General features: G+C 33.5%; 3 protein-coding genes across 3 annotated transcripts in view; 2 read left to right on the forward strand and 1 right to left on the reverse strand.

The window, feature by feature from the left end:
* Window positions 1–924, forward strand: part of LOC109544276 (cystathionine beta-synthase) — a 10,732-nt gene extending 9,808 nt beyond the window's left edge. Inside the window, exons 8-10 of the mRNA XM_019914373.2 lie at window positions 74–208; window positions 449–639; window positions 698–924. Of these exons, the coding sequence (XP_019769932.1) occupies window positions 74–208; window positions 449–639; window positions 698–792 (421 nt within the window). The 3' untranslated portion in view covers window positions 793–924. The remainder of the gene's footprint in view (window positions 1–73; window positions 209–448; window positions 640–697) is intronic.
* A 1,841-nt stretch (window positions 925–2,765) lies between these two features.
* On the forward strand, window positions 2,766–7,845 carry LOC109544264 (regulation of nuclear pre-mRNA domain-containing protein 1B). Its single transcript, XM_019914356.2, has 6 exons — window positions 2,766–3,202; window positions 3,267–3,500; window positions 5,638–5,720; window positions 5,855–6,050; window positions 6,114–6,289; window positions 6,353–7,845. The coding sequence occupies exons 1-6, from the start codon at window positions 3,049–3,051 to the stop codon at window positions 6,497–6,499; spliced, it is 990 nt and encodes a 329-aa protein (XP_019769915.1). The 5' UTR covers window positions 2,766–3,048; the 3' UTR covers window positions 6,500–7,845.
* On the reverse strand, window positions 7,411–19,093 carry LOC109544260 (intraflagellar transport protein 172 homolog). The gene is made up of 24 exons (XM_019914352.2): window positions 18,958–19,093; window positions 18,637–18,906; window positions 17,336–17,522; window positions 16,470–16,738; window positions 16,104–16,290; window positions 14,775–14,998; window positions 14,091–14,440; window positions 13,767–14,041; window positions 13,020–13,175; window positions 12,744–12,963; window positions 12,359–12,684; window positions 12,141–12,237; window positions 11,870–12,050; window positions 11,658–11,809; window positions 11,455–11,572; window positions 11,008–11,156; window positions 10,448–10,667; window positions 10,101–10,398; window positions 9,729–10,038; window positions 9,440–9,654; window positions 9,077–9,381; window positions 8,818–9,019; window positions 8,217–8,461; window positions 7,411–8,154 (listed from the first exon to the last, which is right to left on the reverse strand). Exons 1-24 carry the CDS (start codon window positions 18,994–18,996, stop codon window positions 7,918–7,920), a joined length of 5,232 nt encoding a protein of 1,743 aa, XP_019769911.2. The 5' UTR covers window positions 18,997–19,093; the 3' UTR covers window positions 7,411–7,917.
* Between the last annotated feature and the right edge of the window lie 47 nt (window positions 19,094–19,140).

Consider the following 19,140-nt stretch of genomic DNA (forward strand, 5'->3'; position numbering starts at 1 on the left):
GATTTGCAATTGAAACACAGTCAGGAAAGTATATACAATTTATAAATTAAATTCGAATATGTTTTTGTTGCAGGTGGTGGGAAAACGCAGTTTCCAAAGTAAAATTCAGAAAAATTGACACATTGCCCAGCAATGAAACTTGTGACAACGTATTGGCGATAATGAGGAAACTTAATGTTGATCAAGTAGCAGTGTTAAAACCGGATGGGTAAATATATAAATATACAGGGTAAATTAGCGAAGTAGAATGCACTCAGACAAATAACGCAGAAGTAAACACTCAGTAGAATCTGAAGATATTATTCTTACATATTCTTAATTGAAGTTCAAGAATTTTTGTAAGACAAATATGATGTTTATTGTCCGTACATGTCTATTACTTTGCCAGAATTAATTATTTTCGACTCCTTTCGAGAGTGGTTTATTTTTATTGAATTTTTTCTTTCAGGAATATATTGGGCACAGTTACAAAGAGCCATTTAATTAACAATATATTGGCGAAAAATGTGCTTCCCACTCAGAAAATTGAAAACTGTACTCTACGAATATTTCCTAAAATAAATTGCAATACTGGGCGTCTTGGACTAATATCCAGAATTCTAGAAAAAGACAGCTATGTAATCATCACTGAAAGTTGCGGTAAGTTTATTTGGTACCAGGTTCTGTTACAAACTATAAAATTTATTTACAATTTCAGGTCATTCAAAAGGCGAGAAACCATTGGGCGTCGTAGACATAAACGATTTATATGATTATATTTGTAAAGCAGAAAATGCAATGTCTTGGAAATGAGTTAATTTTTGCATTCAACCTTATTTATTATAATATACATATAATATTAGGGTAGGTATAGGAATATGGTATATGTTTATGATCTTTTTGTATTGAATTTATTTAAATAAATATAAAACACATATTGCTTTATTACGAGTGATTTTATTGTTTTAGAAAGTAACCTTTAAAGAAAAGAGTAAATGCGTTATTTTATTAAATTGTTCTGATTGCACAGAGTATAAAATAGAAAGTACCTATTTATTCACTATAAAGTGACAAATTAAAGAGGGGATTGAACTGGTGCACCAGACCCCATGGGGTCATACATAAAATATCCATTCTTCTACTTTTTATAGGAAATACACTGATAAAAGAAAGTGTAAAAAAAAACTAACAAGATAAAGATAGTGGTCAGGAAATTAAGAATTAGAATTAGAAAAGAATATTTTTTATAAGAACATTTTATAAAACGAATTGAAATGAAAAATGCAGCTTGAGAAAAAATGCAAGATTATCAATTGTCCAAAACCCACAGTTCGGTTAGTTAAGGTGAAAGTTTAAACAGGTATATTGTAGTTATTTTGAAATATGAGTTCTGTATATTCATTTCCATTATCAGCTCACACATTTAGATTCAATATGATTGTGTTATCGCGCTTTTCTACTAAAAAATTAGCTCCATTTCGACAGGTATTTGTTTTAGAAACTTTTTCCTAGACCTACTTATTACCCTAATTTCACTCAATTCTACTTAGTGGATTTTCAAAAAGACCAATTTTGACGACCTCTGCATGCCTGAAATAAATTGTAAATATGGAAAAAACCTTGAGATTTGAAGGAAAATGAAAATTTAAAGAAGCGCCAACACACTTTTAATTATTTTTTTGAAAAATGGTATTTTGTGTCCAACCGTTTTTCAATTTCAATTCAATGGTTTTTATCGATAACTCTGAATTGTTTACTTAAAATTAAAAAAAGGAACTTGACCTGCTCATGTCGAAGCAAATCATTTTACTTATAATACGACTTTCAAAAACTTATAGAGTCCCTTTTTCAACTCTCCGAAAATTGTATAAAAATATGTTTAAAACCGGCTTCACTTAACTTACTCACCAAATACTAAGGTACTTGTTGAAAAACTTGATGATATCGTGATATCGGCATACTCAATCAAATTAGGTACCTATTGACAAACAATTAAATATCTGCAAACTAATGTTAAATATAAAAAAACAGCTTAACTTCAGAAACAGTTAAGAATCGGATTAAACCATATATGGGTCCATTTATCTCATTTTGACCTCCTGACCGCAATCCCAAAACATTGTTCTTTTCTCCCGAAACACCCTGTATGTTTATACATGTTTCGTACTGGTGAAAGGGATCCCTGCATCTTAGCACTTGCTGAAAACGACTTAATGAGTAATACTTTTGGAAAACTATATGCTTGATTTAGTTTTGAATAAGAAGGAAAATTTGCGAAGCAGAGGTGCACATAGTATTTACTGCTAAGGTGTAGTAAAATATAACTGTATTCTATGGATTTTATGGATTCTGAGTACTGAACATGCATGTTCCCGAAAAGACAGTCATTTTCAAGCTTCGTCGCATGTTTAATATAAGCTTTTTGTGTGGAAATAATAAAGAACTTGATTTATAAGTTTAAAAAAAGTAGTACTAGGAGGAAGTAAACCTAAATTGTATACATAAATAGTAAGTAACAACATTCTAATTAGTAGGTAAACAATGTACATTAGTTTTACTCAGAATCATGTGCTTCAGCAATAGGTCTAGACGGGCAAAATTATTAATTATGGTAATTTTCTAGTTTAATTATAGGTTCTAAATATGAATTTTTTTCATCAGCTCCTATATTAATGCAGAAAATATAATTTATTTAAATTATGCTTAAATACTATTTTATAATCCTTGTCTGATGTGTTACTGTATATTGCTAATAGATGTCCCGACCATATGTGAGGGTACGTTCAAATGTCTACTGTCATTTTTGTGTATAACAACTGCCTCAAACCATACATATATTTTGATTTTCCACAGTCATTATCTCAGTTTTCATTTAGTTTGTGTAGGAAAACTTACCCAGTCTTTCTTGCAGAGTGCTCCAAATATACTGGCCTTTCTTAGTAAATACACACATTTAATCAGTTTACGAGAGCGCCGCAATTGAAATAATAGCATCGAGCCACGTTTGTATGGTTATGTTATATGGTGTGTTTACAGTGATCAAATTCCAGAAAAGCCCGATTTTTCACGATGGCTGGAGGTTTTACCGAATCAGCTTTCATCAAAAAATTAATGGAGCTTAATAACTCCTCGCAAAGCATTCAGACTCTATCTTTGTGGCTTATTCATCACAGGAAACATTATACCAGTGTAGTGAAGATATGGCTGCGAGAACTTGTAAAAGGTAAGCAGATTATTATAGGTCCTATAGATCCAGTGTATTAAAACACACACTTTTACCTTTACAGCCAAAGATACTAAGAAACTAACGTTCATGTACTTGGCTAATGATGTAATTCAGAACAGTAGAAAGAAGGGTCCTGAATATGGAAACGAATTCGGCACGCAGCTCAAGAAAGCCTTTGAAAATATCTCCCAATGTGATGAAAAGACGAAAAATGGATTGGATAGAGTATTGACTATTTGGCAAGACCGGGAAATATACAGTTCAGTCCAAATCATGGAATTTAAGAGAGCTCTATGTAAGTTGCATGGTAACTTGTTCAGTATGACTAATGTTCCTTGCCTCCTTGCCTCTATGTTTTATTGTTAATACTTTTAAGGCCATTAATAGTTGATATGAAATATACGCGATTCGGGACAAATAATCTTCACTAAAAGAGGCTAAATCATAGAAGCTTTTTCAATGCCAAAAAATAGCGTCGGGTTCAACTGTTCAAGTTGGATACTTAATATCTCTTCAAGAAATAATGAATTGTTTTGCATACTATACGGAATAGAAAATAAATATCATTCATTTACAGAAGAAGAAAGCAAAGAAATTTAATAACTATACTTAAGATATATGAGCCACAAAAGTAAACTGTAGCTTAAAGTTATACTCAAAATCTCAGTTTGCGTTCGGTTCTGGCACCTCAGGTGTACTGGACTCCATGTTTCACCTCAATGTTGCATATGAAAAAGTATTTAACAGAGTAAAACGGGTACAGTTAATAAGTGTTCTTATAGAGGAGTGGTTTGCAAACCCTTTTGTCCTACGAACCCTTTTTCGTAGTCAAACTTTCCGACGCAATTTGGCTAAAAAACTGCATAAATGCATAATCAAAAAGAAAGCAATCGAAAGCTTCTGTACAATAACGCATGATCCTGGATGTAAAATTGGGATCTGTTTTTGTAACAAAAAATTGTCGTATCCTTGTTTTCAGCTTTTCATTTGTGGATAATTCAATAAGTTGCTCCTGGTTTAGTATGTATTCATCTGAATTTGTGCTCTGAGTTTGACTACTTGCGAAAGGGTTGTATTCTATAATTTTATATTAAATCTTGCGTGGACCCCAAAATCGATTTAAATTTGCCAAACCAAAAACCCCCTGATTGAGCCCAGGGGTCAGTAGGAACCACAGATAAAGGTTAAATGCAATGAGAAGAACGTGCGTGCCTTCACTAATCTATACAGGAACCAAGAAGGCACATTAATTTTAATTGAAACAGAAGGAATAGAAAATGTCAAATTAAACTTGGAGATAGACAGGGTTGTATATTGTTGCGATCTTTATACCATCTTTACTCGGAGAAAGTAAAATCGCCATCACTATTTAGCGTGCAATCTATGGGTAATAATAACAGTAGTAATACATACTGTATAATTTACGAACGGGTGAAAAACTTATGATATAGGTAGTATTAATTTGTAAAATAATTTGTAATTTTTGCTTGTTTTGCACTATTTTGGTTTAGTCATTTTTTAAATTAAAAATATTTTAAATTTAAACTTTTAACTGCTTCGTTGTTGTTAACAATTGGGTTTCCCCATAATGCCCTCCAGTGCAAATAAATTTTCATCGTGGTTAATCCAATTATGGATTTCCACCTCTGTGAGACTCTGCCCACTAAGAACCTTAAAGAACGTCTCGTACTTCTTCCCCCAAGGAAATCAAATTTCGCCGCAATTGACTCAAAGCAATCAGATGCTCAGCTTCATTCCCATCGATTGAGTCGTTCGCTATGCGATGCATAATATTTTGCCAGTCAGGCTTTCTGCAGGCTTCATTGGAGGCTTTTTTCCAAGCATTACATATATTGAAGATTCCTTGTTTGACGATTCTGTCGATTTCATCTCTCCTTGGCCATGTTTGTCGCAGCTTTGAAATGGAAGGAATGATCCGATATGACTTTTCTAAGCAGTTCCATCCTACAATACTTACCAATAGAAGTAACTTTGTCTAAATATTAGGTTGATAACGATTGAACATGTATACTGCCATTAAACCAATTTTAGCACGTCTGCTAATACACAAAAAATCTGGTTTACTTTTGTTTTTACCAAATAAATCATATTTTTTATGTAACTCTGTTGTTGAAAATTGTAAACACTTGTGCAAGAGCACCATATTCCTTTTTGATGCTGCTGCATGCACTCTCAAAAAATCGTGGAATAAAAGCCACAGGTATATTTGTGTATTCATGTATTAATCGTTCAAAACGCCTTTACAAGAATTGTTTATACGGTTTATTCATAATAGAGCAGGGGTTTGGGTTCTAATAATGCTACACGTATATCGTTAGTTGTACTACAACTATGCTTACTCGACCTTCTGATACTTGTAACCATAATGTAGTTGATACTTAAATTACCACTTATAATAATTACTTTTACAGTGTTGGGAAAGGACGATCAACCTCCATCCAAAAAGATCAAAATTAGTGATTCAAAAAAAAAGGACAAGCAAGTGACAGTGGAGGTATTTATCAATATTAATGCACTTAAGTTTTTTGTTGTAAATCAATTTATACAATAAAAATTTGAAATAATTAACTGTTATTAATATATGTACGTTATCTAATTGTTTGTTGAGCATATTCTATTTAATTTTAGGTTGACGGTACATTAGAAACGCATGTTCATTTGAGCCCTCACACACCTCCAGGTGATCCTCCTGAACCGGAGGAAATAATTAAAGCAATTCAAGATTTGGAAATGAATATTGCATCTTCGGACGAAAAGGTTCGGGAAAAAATTGCAAATTTACCCAAAGAGCTGTCTGACATGTCAGTAGTAGCCAAAATAGAAGGTAAAGTGTTAAGTAAATAGGCTTTGGAATATAAGTCTAGTAACTATGTACGTGTTGTTATAGATCGGGAAACCGCCGAAAAATTGAATGTACAAGTAACTAATGCCGTGCTGTTGCTGAGTCAATATAATACAAGACTATCTAGTGAAATGGAACATAGGAAAAAAGTTGCAATTATGATGCGCGATTTTTTGTTGGCCCAAGACGAGTTATTAACTCAAGCTGAGAGAAGTTTAGAGGTAATTGAAGTCAATTTTAAGTTTAAACATTTTTCAAAATTTCATGTTTCTTCTCAAAATTAGGAATACCAAGAAACGTTATCCAAAATATACACAGTGAGACAAGAATTGCAGTCACATGTTCAAAATTTACCAGATCTTACACAGCTGCCTAATGTGACTCATGGATTAGCCCCTCTTCCGTCGGCAGAGAACCTGTTTATGCAGTAAAACAAGTATGTTGTAAGTTGAAGAATAGGTTCAAACGTGAGTTTTTTCCGTTATAATTTAAAGTCTGTATGGGAAAATCACGAATATCAAACCTAAAACTTGATGTTTCTACATATGCACCTATAAGTATAAACACTCAAAGTTGTATAAGATTTCATTTCATAAATGATATTTCCGATACAAAAAAGCTGAACCTATTAAAGTAAAACATGTTTTTAGTTATTTTGTACCTTTCATTACTTAAATAATAATTCCAATCTAGTGTACATAATATGCCATTAAAAACCGTGTGAGAGGTACATATTTTTCAATTGTATCACTTTTACTGGAAGGCGATTTATCAAATTAAGATAAACGTTTTTAGGAGTGAATATATGCTGTTGTGAATAAGTGCTTGTTATGTATCGCCATTAACGATTTGCAGGAACAGTCATTGTAAAAATAACTTTAATCAGTTCCCTACTTACGCCTAAATATGACTTTAAACGTTTTAAAATAAATAAAGCACTCGCCATTAAAGCAATATGTCTAAGACTTTATTGGCTAACATTGATATGAAGCGTTTGAACCTATTTCGAATGTTTGATTTGATTATTTGGTTCGATAATTATGTTTCACAAAAATGTATTATTGGTGCAGTTTGTCCTAAGTTTCTTGTTGCTAGTTAAAAAAATATACTTTGAGTATAACCGTTTAAAATGTACATTAACGTGGTATCTCTGTATCCAATTGCCTCATAATGACTGGTGATGGATATGTTTATTGATAAACGAAATTTTTTTTATATGTTACAAAGAAAAATAAATTTCACTCATATTTTACCTCCCCAGACAAGGCAATATTTGTACATTTCTTTTGCATTGTTTGACTCAGCTCTACTACATATTTAAATCATAATTAATGAGATCCAGTTTTGCTTTGCTAGGACATTTAATAATCTATCGATTAAGGGGTAAAATAACACAGAAATTATCGTAAACGTATCTAAGTAGAAAGAGTAATTCCTCACGTTTGCTTCACAATAGTCAGTGCGTATAGTTTTGTGTGTCCACGATTTGGATTTGAACATCAGAGTGCTATCAAGTCCAACATTTGATATACCGAATCCAAATTACATAAAATATTTGACTAAATTGATGTGATTATTGAATATGTGCTAATAGTTTGCACCAGATATGTTATATCTAAGTATATTTTAACGAAATCAGTTTGAAATGCGTATAACTAATATTAAGAGTGTCCTTTGAATTTAGACTGAAAGGGAATGCATAATTTTATTGGAGCACTATATTCGATTATGACTTATTTGAAAATCTGTTGGTTCTAATAAAACTGTTACTGGTGAACTGAGTTTTATTTTGATACTTTTCGATATTTCACTGCGGCATTATGCTTCTGGTGTTTTCGGGAACTTAAACTTAATTACTTGTGGGACCGCACCACTTCTGAATAAAACTAATCACACTTGGGACATTAGAATCAGGTGCCATTTTAGATCCCATATTCAATTTAGCCCAAGCGTCTTTATTAACTTGAAATTTAGACTTGGAAAAAGAAACACTTTGCTTCTTGATCGGATAGCCTGTGACCAAACATGGTAGGTCACCTGGTTGTAATGAACTCTCGTAGAGTTGCCTCTCATCAATCGGTAAAACCTATTTATAAACGAATGTAATTTAATAGAATGCCCATTTACATCTTTAAAGAATAAAATTACCTGATCAACTTTTTGATCCATGCTTATCGCCAATACCCATTCTCTAATATTATCATGCTCTTTCGGATCCTCGGCAAGATATAACCGCGAAGGGATCGGAATATTAGAAGGAAAATCGGTTTGCACCAGATCTGAATGATCTACTAGTTGACCCTCACCTTCTTCAATGGCCTCGCACAAGTCTAAGTAATGATTGAGAAACACAAAGGCTTCAGAGGTTCTTCCGTCGTCTTTAAAATCTTTGCCTAATAGATATAAGAGTGAAATCAAATCGTTCATTACTTTTTATAAATCAATACATTAACAAAATTATACGTATCGAAAACTTTCAGGATACACCCGGTGTCTGAGCAGTGGTAAAGACTCACCATCATGCATTAATTTGGATGATTTATTATAGCGTCCTTTTAAGTGTAGTGCATATATGTCGTCGATTTTTGTAGAATAAGCGGTTTTTTTTTATATAAGATGAGCGGACGGTCTCTCTCGAAAAGGGAGGTTGGTGGATAAGTAAAAATATTTTATTATCGATAGATCCATCTGGCGACCCGTCAAGACTTTGAATATTTAATTACATTATAATATTAAATTAGATACATACCCGCTTCATAATACGCTTTATCTGCGGGAATAATGTCTGTATATCTCAACAGCGCCGCACTAATCTTGATTCCTATAGATTTAAGTGTTGTCGTTTGGCGGCAAGCGCAACGGAGCGCATAATAGTGCGATATAAGTAAAAGCTGCGTAAAATGCAATTTCGTCTCTTTGTTAATATTAGGAGCTACTGCTAGTCCTTCATTCTAAAGTAGTACATTCTGGTCAAAGTTCTTTATTGCAGGTAAACCATCACTACTTACAATCTCAAATAGCATTTGGAGTAGTTTTTCCCAGGTTTCGTACGCATCTGGTCCCGATAAATCAAATAGTCCAAACAATTCCGTAGCTATGTGATTATAGATGTTGAAATTTTGAAGCATAGCAGGAGCACCGTGAGTTGAATACAAATTTAATGCTTCTGTCACAAACCCATCTTTTAACAGTTTTGCAGCATATAAGGCAATATATTTATGCAGAATAGGCACTGCATTGTGTGCTTTTGCTTTTTCGATGCATCTTACCCATTGACCTTGTTCAGCTAGAAGATCTAGGGCTCCAATAATGTCTGAAAATTGGTTTTGCAAAAAACCTTTAATTTTTTTAAGTCGGATTACAAGACTTACCGACATCAGCAAGTTGTTCAACGTCCCCTTTCTTTAAAAGTCGATCTTTGTATTTACTTTCCACATAGCTTTCATAAGCTGGTTCGAGTTCTTTTGCAACTTTCCTAGCTCTGCTCCAATCCTCAGCCGCGATAAACGTATCTATGGCTTCTTTCATTAATTCCATGCTTATGTACAACTGAGCTGCAGCCGAATGTTCTCCCATTTCTATTAACCTGGAAATATAATTGAGACTCTGAGTTTTACTGTAAACCTACATACACGTTTAAAAGAGAACAGATAAAAGCACCTGGGCGATAAAGCTTTGATAACTTCCATAGCATCTTGTCCGAATAGAAACTTGTTCACCATATCAGCTGCCCGCAAAAGAGCTCGTTTTACAATAGATGGTTCTGTGATTGAAGTGTTGACTTGCAAAAGACATTCAATTGCTTGCTTATGTTGACCTGCCAGAGCCCATTCGTTGGCGCTGGACAGCAGCACTTCAATATTGGCGTCAGTAGATTTATGATGGTGTGAACTGCTGTATTCAGACTGCAGATTAGGGTAAAGATGAGGCAAGTAGTCCTTGCAAACCCTAAGTGCATCTATCCACATATCTTCAAAAATTATCAACATCTATGTAATATTTACACTTAAAAGCAATAGTTGTGGTTCGTACCTGCTGACTTGTACTTCTGTACAATCATTTCTGGCATTTGGGCTCTTAATAAAAGCACTTCAAACTCACTATATTGCTTTTCCTTAAAAGACTGAGCGGCTTGTGCTTGAAGTACTTCAGGAACTGTTGTTGGGTCGTGAGATTCGGCTACTCTAAGTGCAGCTATCCAGTTTTGAGCATGTACATACATTAAAACTGCCTCTTTAGGTTTGTCGGCTAGCACAAATTCGGTTTCTGCTTCCGCAAATTTACCATCGTCTTCCAACGCCATGGCGTATTTATAATGAACTTCCGAGATCTACAGTTTCTAACGTCAGCTCAAGATTTTCGATTTTGTGAAGTTTTACCTTGCTGGGAAGCTCTTTGCATAGTTGAAACGCAAACTCGAATTGGTAGGTTTCGCAAGCATAGTTAATGCAAGGTTCAAGAATGCCGTATTTATTTAAAAGCTTTATAGCAGAGTCGATAGGCAAGGTTCTAGACCATAGAAACGCTACTTGGTTTGCTGCGGTTCTGCCTCCGTTTTGCTTAGCCACTCTGTAAGCTTCTTCCCACATGTTTAATGTCCTAAAATTGTATCATATCTGTTTTATTTTAGTACTTGTTATGATTGTACTAATATAACCGAATATTAATGATGAGCTTGCAAGTAGCTATGGACAATTCAGAGATATACATATATGTAATCGTAATATGGATGAACCAATATGTTTTATACCTATTTTGATTTTCGCTTGAAAAGCGAATGTAATCAACTTTGAAAATTATCTCTAGATATCTTCAAAATCAAATTATTTGCATATCCAGAATAATTGTTCTTATAGTTTAAACCGTTATTGCCTTCCAAGATGGATAAATTTTAATACATTCCATTTAGTGGCTCGTTACGAAATTTGATTGTTTTTACCTGTACATATTCATAGCTGCTTTCCATTCTCCGCAGGCTAAATAATGGATTTCTGCAGCGCGATGTTTTCCCTGACTTTCTAATTGTTGGCCCAAATGCAGATGAGTTGTTTGCAGCAGATTAGGGTGATATCTTTCCACCAAGCGGATCTGTATAAATAAATTTAAGTTAAAAAACTTAACCATTAAGGTTTACTTACAGTGATGTATAGGGCTTGATAGTATGTACATTATATCTTACATTTCGACTTTTCTGAGTATGGCAAGGTTCATTTCAACGATTTATTTAAACTTAAGCGAAAACTATAACACAATTTTTTTGTATAAATTACATAAAAATCGAATTGAGTATAAGGTGATTTTTGACTTTGACTGTTTTAAAACGTTTCTTTTTTAATTTATTGGATGTAGTATTATTAACGTTATTCGATAATCGAAAATCTCTTACCATATTATCATATTGTTCCATTCTTTTATACATGGCGATTGCCAAATCAGGGGAATTTACCGACAGATACAACTTTTCAGCTTCACGAAGCTTGCCTGCCTCCTCTTGTTCTTCAGCTCTAAATTAAAGGGAATAGTACATAATTTTCCAATTATTAAAGTAATTGCGGCTAAATAATCTGCTTAAAGTACTATCAAACCGACCTGCTGATATACATTTCAGATACTTCATCCGGGTCCAAATATTTTGAAGCAATAATGTGAGCTTTATCCCACTGCCCCGCTTCATTATACATATCCACGGCCTCTTTATACATTCCGCACGCAACGTACAATTTTTCAGCTATTGAATAATCCTAGAAAACATGTAGACAAGCTATAAAATGTATTATCTGCAGGTAAATACATAATCATACTTTGTTGCCAGCAAAGTAACTTGCAATCGTATTATAGTAAGTTTTCACAGTTTCCACGTCATCAATTACTTTGATAATGTGAACAGCTTTTTTCCACTGACGCGCACTTACAGCCGCATCTAAAGCTTTAATCGTACATCCAGCTTCTATGTAGTGGTTGATGGCTGCATCCATTTGCTTACTGAAAACGCAAATAAATAATATTCAAGAAGTTTGAAATTGATAATGAAATGCCAAATTTGCAGCTAATATGTGTATAAACTATACCTACTTTTCTACTAAACTATCGCCCCATTCTTCTTCCAACTGGACAACTTGTTCTGGACTAACGGATCTAGCTAAGTCTACTGCTTTTCCCCACAATTTCCCTGAATTAACAAACGAAGTTTAATTAATAACAGGCGTTTAGAAAATAGCAGAAATATAAGCTAGCCCTAACAATTTAAACACTTTTTAGAGAAATTTTCAGTTTCATGTTAAAAACCTTACCTTTTCTGTAACACTCCATTGCAAGGTCGTTCTTATCCAACTTCTCGTAGATATTTGCGGCAGGCTCATATAGTTCTTGTCTAAGCAAACTTTTTAAAACATTGCCTACAATGGCTTGGTCATTTAACAAAGACGGATTGTCTGAAAGTAGATGAGGAATTCTCAGCAGCTTATTTGCTTTGAGATACATATTAAGAGCCTCCTGGCTTCGGCCTTCCTCCTCCAAGGCTTGTCCCACTTTCTCGTATTGACTAGTACTCATTAGCATCGACATGTATTCCTTTCTTAACTCGTCCAATTGATCATATCCTCGTTGTTCGGCGAGTCTAGAAAACATTTTCCAGACGGAAATAGTCATTGGGTTTGGGAAACATAATTTATATACCTTAAAACATCATTCCACTTGTGTAACTTTTTGTACATTTCCAAGGCACTCTCGATATCTCCTTGTTCCAAGTAAATATTCTCAGCAGTATTTAAATCACCATTAAAAATGGACAATCTTGCCCATATCTGCGGCGAGTTGCTAGGGTTTTCGTCTTTTTCAAAAAGATCTTGGCCTAGCTGGATGGTTTCTTGAAGAAAATGAGCTGAAGCTACATCTCCTGAAATTGAAAGTGAAAGAGGCTTTTTAGCTTGTAAATAATATTCATTTTCTCACCTAATGCACAATAACATCGCTCGGCTAACATGAGATTTTGCTGTTTCATTGCAATGGCCAAAAGCGTATGCCACATGGCATCTGATTCCGATGATTTTCCCATGTTTTCCAAAAACAGAATAGCTCTGCTATAATCGCTATCATTTATAGCAGTACCTGTAAAAAGTAAAATATTCTTTTCATTTTACAGGGTGACCCACTGACGACGGCATTCTCAGTTATTAGTTTATTGACTCGATTATTAGATAATGTAAAGAAATTGGTGTAAATAAACTCATTATTATCAATATTCGTGCTTTCTTTCAGTTGCATAATTTTAGAAGTTGATACGCAATGGAACACCCCTGTATTGTGCAGCTCAAACATTTCTTGAATTCATCTAATTATTAAGGAATTTCTTAAGGCAAAAGCTGCTGCGCTATTTAAACGCATTGAGGTTTAAAAAGTAATTTAAAAATATAATTATTTAGGTTTATGCCAATACAATCCAGCTAGAAAGGTACCAACGAATATATATTTTTTTATTTATCATGCATGTATTTGAATCATACTCATAAAATATTTTTATAATTCATAAAGAAAAACGATCTTAATGCTGCTTTGACTATTATTGTATCAATTAATTATTAACTGAACTGCACTAGAACGGTTACATCAAATAACATGGTCATGTTTACTGATCTTTATATCTTGGTAAAAAGACTGCGCCCAAAGCAAATATGTAGTGTCCTAAATAGTTAAACTTACCAAACTCAACAAGTCCTTCATCCAGCTCAATATTAAAAGTATGGTTGCCGTCAACACAAACAGCTTCTGTTCTACCATTGTTTCTGATAACATCCGTAACTTCCCCTCTAACGGTCATAACTGTGGGATTCTCAGGTAGTTCAATGTTGTACCAAATGGCTAAAGTGCTTCCAGATTGAGCTACAGCTACATCACTGCTTTCTACCCACTGTACGAATGTAACGTCGGTATAAATGGTTTGCTTTAACTGGGTAGCAATATCCACAAGAAGCAGTCTATAGGAAAAATCACTTTAAAAAAAGACTTTAAAAATTCAGTTTTTACCTTTGCTTTTTGTCCCTAAACAACAGCTTTTCAGCAGTCTCATTCAATTCCAACCAGTCGATTTTTGAGTCGTGACTAATTTGGCACAGTGCAATGCCAGCAATCAAGTCCATGATCAATATGGTTTTCAAATCTAGTAAATATGCCAGTTTTTTGTTGTCGTTTTGCTGATTTCTTTCGTTTAAACGCACGCTCATCAAGTGGGGATTGGCAAATTCCGTTCGAACTGAACAAAGCACTTGGTTGTTCCCATATTCAATCAAAGTTAGTTCGCCAGCATTAAAAACCAAGCACACGTTTGTGTTTTCAAAGTAAAATTTTTCCTTCTGTTCTGGATTGTTCCATGGTACCTGTAAAAGTTTCGAATGCAGATAACATTTCAAACTTTAAAATATAAATTTTTAATTAAGCATGCATCGAAAGTAACATCATATTTTTCTATAGATACTAGTGACTAAACAGGGTAATTTAAATATATGGTTTTTCCTCTAGTCTAAATTTGATTTATTTAATTTAAAACATTAAAGCTAACATATTTCCCAAACGCTAGTAAACTGAGCCCTACAAAAGCTTCCCAAATGCGATCGTCATCTATGAATCACCCTATATAAATTTTTTTTCTTGTTTTTGAAACTTGTTCGCACCGTAAAAATTAAATCGTATTGCTGGTGTGCAAATGCTTACCTCACTCAACAAGTTCCGGTGCAAATCTGCAACTAAGAGGGTTTCGCCTGTTTTAGCAACCAAATAGGAATCTCGTCCCATAATTTTTACATCATCTATTTCCCCACCATGTTGGGATCTTAAAATAACGCCCCTTTCATTTGTATTCAGAGGCTTGACAAGAACTTGACTCGGTCCAACGTACGTTATCTCAAATTTGTCCTTCCAAACCGTACGTTTTAAAACTGCAAATATGTAGTAGATATAAGCAACATAGATTTTAAAACATATACAAGAATCTCTCCAAACAGCCCTAAGAGATACGGGCATTGCAAGGTTTTTTAATTTAGAAAATGTTATTGTTTTTGAATATAATTTTAATATATATATATAGGTTGGTTTTTGAAAATTTTGAACCTTTGTGAAATACAGGATTTGCATATTAGTATTTTGTCATAAAATATATAAAAAGTCATATTTTTAGTGCCAAATAGTCGGCAAAAATTGTTAAACAACATTTTTTATTCTACTAAATAAAATAAAATATACTTCGGCTTATTTCTTAGGAAACTTCATGAAAAAATGTTTTTTTATACACTGTCTATCTCAAATGAGCAACCTTTTATTGAACAAATTTGCCCTACTTGGTGTCTTTTTGTAACGATTATTTTCAAAATTCATTTTTCAACTATAAAAGAAGTGCGACTATACAGATCTAGCCAACAATTTTTTAAATAAAAAAATAATACGAAAATAGTCACAGAAATTACGCATACACGCATAGGCTTACACGACAACATTTTAAGTTTCATCTAAAATACAGATTTGTAGCCTGATAAAAATACCATGTTATTTGTGATTTATTAATTATGAAATATTTTTTTTATTTAAAAGCCATGGTGCACCGGTCTGAATCGTGTCCGATATCTTGAGCTTTTCGTACTTTTGATTTTTTCAGTTTTGTTTTCTTTGCATCTTTTAGAAACACGAGACGAGAGTGTATTGATCAACATTTAAATACCCGTTTTTTTCATTTCTTGCGATTCCGACCTACAAAAAGTTATTTGCTAAGTTTTTATATTGATACATTTTTGTGAGATAAATTAATTGTATAATACTGAAATATATGCCTTCTTCCTATAGTGTATTCAGTAATTTGTGAAAAAATACTATAAGAATAGAGAGATATGAGGTTTTTCTACGTGCACTACAATTTTGTGGAAAAATATACAAAATTTCGAAATATTCGAATTAAACATGTGCATACTGAAAATAAATTGAAAAGTGATTTTTACAAATTATTTTCTTGTCTTTACAATAAAGGATTGGTTGCAGTGGAAAGTTTGTTACCTGATTCAAACATCATCACAGCTCCACAAAAACCACCACACGTTACCTTCGATCCATCTCGTTTCCACGCTAAGGCGGTTACAGTGTAAAAGTTTTTGATTATTTTGGCAGGAGTTTCATCCCAAATAGACTTTCTAGTATTCCATATGTATGTTCGCAATCGATCAAAACTACCCAACGTAACAGCCTGAATCAAATATATTTGAATTTTAGTAATAAAGCTTAAAACTTTATTGTTTATTACATGAAAACTGTTCAAATATTAACAACTTAAAAATCTACCAGATATATGGATTTCTCAGCTTCATCCCAAACACAAACTTGACGCAAAATATTTCATACGTATAAGTCAGGCATATTACATACCTGTCCACTGGGGCTGCTGATGGCTGAAACAAAGTCGTGCTCGTCATTGTCTCTGCTATAGTCGAACGTTTTCACAGTTTTTCCAATGTTATTGATGATACAAACCCTTTTATCACATCCTGCGGCAAATATGTGGCCTTGCGGCCACGCTAGAGCAAAAGGGGGCACAGAATGTAACGCCGCACGCCCTTGGGCCTCACCCTCACTGTCTGGATCATTTGCGACGAAGAAACGAATTATATTTCCGTCAATGTGCCCAGAAAGAAAACCTGAAATGTTTCCAAAAATTTTAGCTTATTAATGAAAACTAAGTTTCCTTTGTCCGCTTCTTCCTTCTTAAAGCGGCCTTTATAACGTAATTTATTTTACAATGTTAAAACCACTTAAAATGTTAAGTTGTGTATTGCGTTGTTTTATTAATCTAAGCGTTTTCTGGATGTTTTCAAAATTCTCTTAAGTGAAAAAAACTGTATCTATTTTAACTGTAAAAGTATAAAGGTCAATAAAGAATATTCGAATTTTCTATTCAAAAAGGCCGATTTTCACTGTTAGAACAGCTACTTTTTCTTGTAAAATAGCCAGCAAATGCTTTTGTACTTTAGATTTCAAGTCCGTGATTGATCATAGAAAATATAAAATTATATTTTTTTGGGCAACGTTTTTCATCTACAGATAATTCTTTATATAAAACACAACACAGCTTATACATGTATAAGTTAAATGTGCGATAACCATTTATATATGAGTAGCGCATCGATGGTTAACTGAATTGTCTTATATGGGGAGGAATTTAACGGTTTTTAGAGACCTACAGAGTGAAGCAGGCGTGACTTTGAACAGCCTGCATAATAATTTAATATATTTACCTGTTCCTTTTGCATTTGAGGCCAGGGACACCACTAAACTGTCTGAAGCAAACAAGCTTTGAGATTTATTTGACTTTATTTGAAGCGCTCGAACTTTTCCATCCTGTAATCCGCAAATTATTGGGCCGCATAAAAGCCACAAAACACAAGTTACAGGTGAGGGTTGTGGAAATTTGTTGCATATTGCCTAGAAAATTCAATTACGTCTTTATTTTGACTTTAATATGTTGTTTTAGAGCTGCTAGGGTGCACCTAGGTATTAACTGAGTTAATACATGGAGCGTGAAATGTATAGAACTTTTGAAGTATTTTTTCATTTAGCTGAACGTATTTTTTACTTAATAACGAATAACGATGTATGTATTCCCAGCTGATGGCCCAAATATATTGGGGGTGTTGGTTCAGTTGTTAGATTTAATAATACGGTTTATGATTTTCATAAAAAAAACGTCTCCATTAACGCTTTCGTGGCACCAATTAGAGTGATGGCACATGGATAACTATTTAAAGAGATTATTACTTTTGCGGGTACGCCCTAAACATAGATAATTGAAAAAATTGAGTCACCTAAGGGCATAAAAAAATTAAAGCTATTACGATGATATATTTTTTAAAGTTTATTTATTATTTGCTTTCTACAAACATACGAAGCGGCGATTCTGTAGTTGTTTTTTTTACAGACGAATAAGGATTAAAGATAAGTTTAAACACTTTGCCTCGGGTGCGCCATATTAATTTTCAACTTGTCCATTTCATCAAATAAAGCGCAAAACTTTCGCTTTTAATTTTTGTTTTAGGCTTTGTGCTTCCCATCAGAAAAAATCTTTACAGGTAAGTAAACTTGATGAATATTTAAAAAATATAAATTAAATAATACTGAACGTGAATTTTTGAACTTTTTTTTCTCAGAAATCGCCCCATTTAAAATTTGCCAAATTTATCAAGAACTACTTAACTTAAATCGTGTCTTTTTATAAGCTCGCCGCGAAAAGTATGTGGTATGTGGAGGCATTGTTAAATTGTTACATCATACTTTTTTGCAAATGTCTGAATAATCGGAAAAACTTTTTTCGTAGCAAATAATTAAAAAAAAAATGTATAGAAGGCCAATATTGTAGTGTCCATTTCCATTTAACTAGTTTTTCGGCTGATTTGTTTCATACATTAACAATTTTTACGTAGGCATGTAAATTTAAAAAATATACAGAAGTATTACCATTTTCTCTATTTTGTGGTAAAATTCAAGAAATTTTGCACCGAAATTTTAATTAATCCGTATGGTATGAAAGGCATTTCATTACCTTTTTGTCGCCCCATTTCTCTCCAATTTTGTACACATAAACAATACAATCACTTTGCGCAATGGCAATTTTGGTAGAATCAGGACTGAAGGCAATCCCAGTAATTATATAGGACTTTTTTCCAGCATCGGGATCATACGGTTTCGTTGAAAATTTGTCTTTTTTGGTGCCTTGTTCATCGAAAAGTATCACTTGCCTGTCGCACGTAGCAACAGCTAGCTTTTGATTATTGGGAGCCCAACACAGAGCGACAATCTTGAAATCTTGCTCCTGAAATCTAGCTCTTTAACTTGAATGCGCTTTATTGCAGTTTTAAATCACCTGAGCCTCCAAAATGGTTTGCAAGTATTTCAACTGCATTTTTCGGTCTTGAAACTGATAACCTTTTCAAATGTTTGTATCGGAGTATATGTTGCTATAGAAACTAATACAATATTGTGATGCAGTTATTAGAGCAATAATACGTATTATAGGATTTTGCTATGTGAGGGAAGTAAAACAAGT

The sequence above is a fragment of the Dendroctonus ponderosae genome, unplaced genomic scaffold, assembly GCF_020466585.1.
Source record: "Dendroctonus ponderosae isolate FM_Combo_2020 unplaced genomic scaffold, Dpon_F_20191213v2 Dpon_F_20191213_4, whole genome shotgun sequence".
NCBI classification, from domain to species: Eukaryota; Metazoa; Arthropoda; class Insecta; order Coleoptera; family Curculionidae; genus Dendroctonus; species Dendroctonus ponderosae.